Source organism: Vigna umbellata, chromosome 11 (genome assembly GCF_029865625.1).
Source record: "Vigna umbellata cultivar VRB3 chromosome 11, Vumbellata_1.0, whole genome shotgun sequence".
Classification (NCBI taxonomy): Eukaryota; Viridiplantae; Streptophyta; class Magnoliopsida; order Fabales; family Fabaceae; genus Vigna; species Vigna umbellata.
Genome location: NC_142175.1, coordinates 23,297,181 through 23,299,001, shown reverse-complemented (window position 1 = coordinate 23,299,001; position 1,821 = coordinate 23,297,181). Strand labels below are relative to the sequence as shown.

General features: G+C 32.2%; 1 protein-coding gene across 1 annotated transcript; it reads left to right on the top strand.

Moving 5' to 3' along the window:
- The first annotated feature begins 440 nt into the window (after positions 1-440).
- LOC148191221 (auxin-responsive protein SAUR77-like) lies at positions 441-1,262 on the top strand. The gene has a single exon (XM_088102564.1). It carries the CDS (start codon positions 643-645, stop codon positions 1,021-1,023), a length of 381 nt encoding a protein of 126 aa, XP_087958690.1. The 5' UTR covers positions 441-642; the 3' UTR covers positions 1,024-1,262.
- Positions 1,263-1,821: the final 559 nt, after the last annotated feature.

Genomic DNA, 1,821 nt, shown 5'->3' with positions numbered 1-1,821 from the left:
GGAATTCAGAATCTTTTAGTCCGTTCTAATTCTACTTGCATGTGATATTGATAAGTTTAATACTCAGTTTTCTTGAAAATTTTATGCGCAGCTTAATACATCATCAGTGCATTAGACACCTCTAGCATTCTCTACTTAAGATTTTTATTAAAACAAATCAAAATTCTTTCAAAGTCTATAAAATGATCAGCAGCTCTTGCAAAAAAAAAAATCTCTTTCTACCCAAGGTCCAGCTTTTGTTTTGTAAGTTCTTCCTCTTTTGAAGTAGGACATAAAAATGAGGAGTGGGGCCCAAGAAGCAAACAGATTCAGAGAAAAAATGGCTCTTGCTTCGATGCCTAAAGTGATGACTGAAAACAATTTCAGTTATGTCTGTATGTTGTGCATGTAAGTTAAAGCTACAACCTTTATTTTTATTAACTAATGATGGCTTGTTGGTGTCATTAAAATGGTTTGAATCCAAATTGAGCCCACACTTCTAGCACTCCAATTCAATGATTTTGGTCCTAGCTCTCTTTAAAAGCTCAGAACAATTCATTTTTTACTCTAATTTACTTTTCTTTGTGTTCTTCCACTGGTTTTCCACAACCAACCCTCTCTTAGTTCCTCTTCTTCCCTTAGACTTCCCTCATCCAAAACAAAATGAACAAACTCAATCTATTACTTAGTAAATGCAAGAGTTTGTCAAGGCGTCTAGGAAGGTCTTCATCATATAATAGCCTAAGGTCCAAGTTTGTGAAGGAAGATTCATGGAAAGTGCATGACATGCAAGAAGATGAACATTGTGAAACTGTACTTGTTGGCAGCACAAGAAAACAGTATGTGATCAGCTCTAAGTATCTGAATAACCCTCTTCTGAAAGCTCTAATCAACAAGTCAAATCAAGAGGGCAACAATAAAAGTATTTTGATTATCAACTGTGAGGTGGTTCTCTTTGATCATCTGTTATGGATGTTAGAAAATGCGGATCCAATGTTTGGTTCTGACTCTTTGGAGGAATTGGCTGATCTCTATGTGTTTTAAAGGTTTTGATCCTCAAAGTTTTAGTTGCATGCAGAACTCTAATGTAAGTAAGTGTATGTTGTGTTTGTGTTTGCATTCTGCAAGAGTCTAGTTTTCTTGAGAGTCAATTTTGTTTCCTTTGGTTCATGACTTCTATGGTCCTTCAACTGTTCTGTAATTGCATATCTGATTTCTGTTCTAACTTAGTGTTTTCAAGTGTCATGTGTTTGATTAATGCAATAAAACTGTTGTTTAGGTAAGTGATGTAGATGGATGACTCTAAGGGAGAAGGTATCATATCATAACACTGTAAGAACGAAATCACAGCTAGTTTTGTATGACAGCTAGAAATTTTTTATTGAAGGTCAAAATAGAAAGATTAAAAGAATTAGAACTAATAATTGGAAGAGTTATGATGTTTTATTTTTTAAAGTTCTTAATAGAAATCAGTTAAGACTGTAAATCCACTCACAACACATTTAGAATCTTTCCTTAATTATTTATTAGAATTAAAATAAATACAGTTTTCATCTTTCTTGAATCCTAATGGAATCAGATTTATCACTTTTTTTCAATGGAAGGAAAATACTAGAAGAGAAGAGTAAAAAAGGTGAACAAAAAATTAAAGATGGAGTTAGACTAGGAAGAATGTTATAAATATATGATACTTTGTTACTAAATAAATCATTTATAAAAATGAATGATGTAGGTTTTTGTAATCATTTTTTTTTTATGTTTAGACTGTGTAAAATATATATATAAAAAAAATACTTTCCAAAGCTGACCATATCAACACACAACTAACACTCCCATAGAACA

Coding starts and splice junctions, on each gene's coding strand:
- LOC148191221 (XM_088102564.1), top strand. CDS start 643: ATGAACAAACTCAATCTATTACTTAGTAAATGCAAGAGTTTGTCAAGG.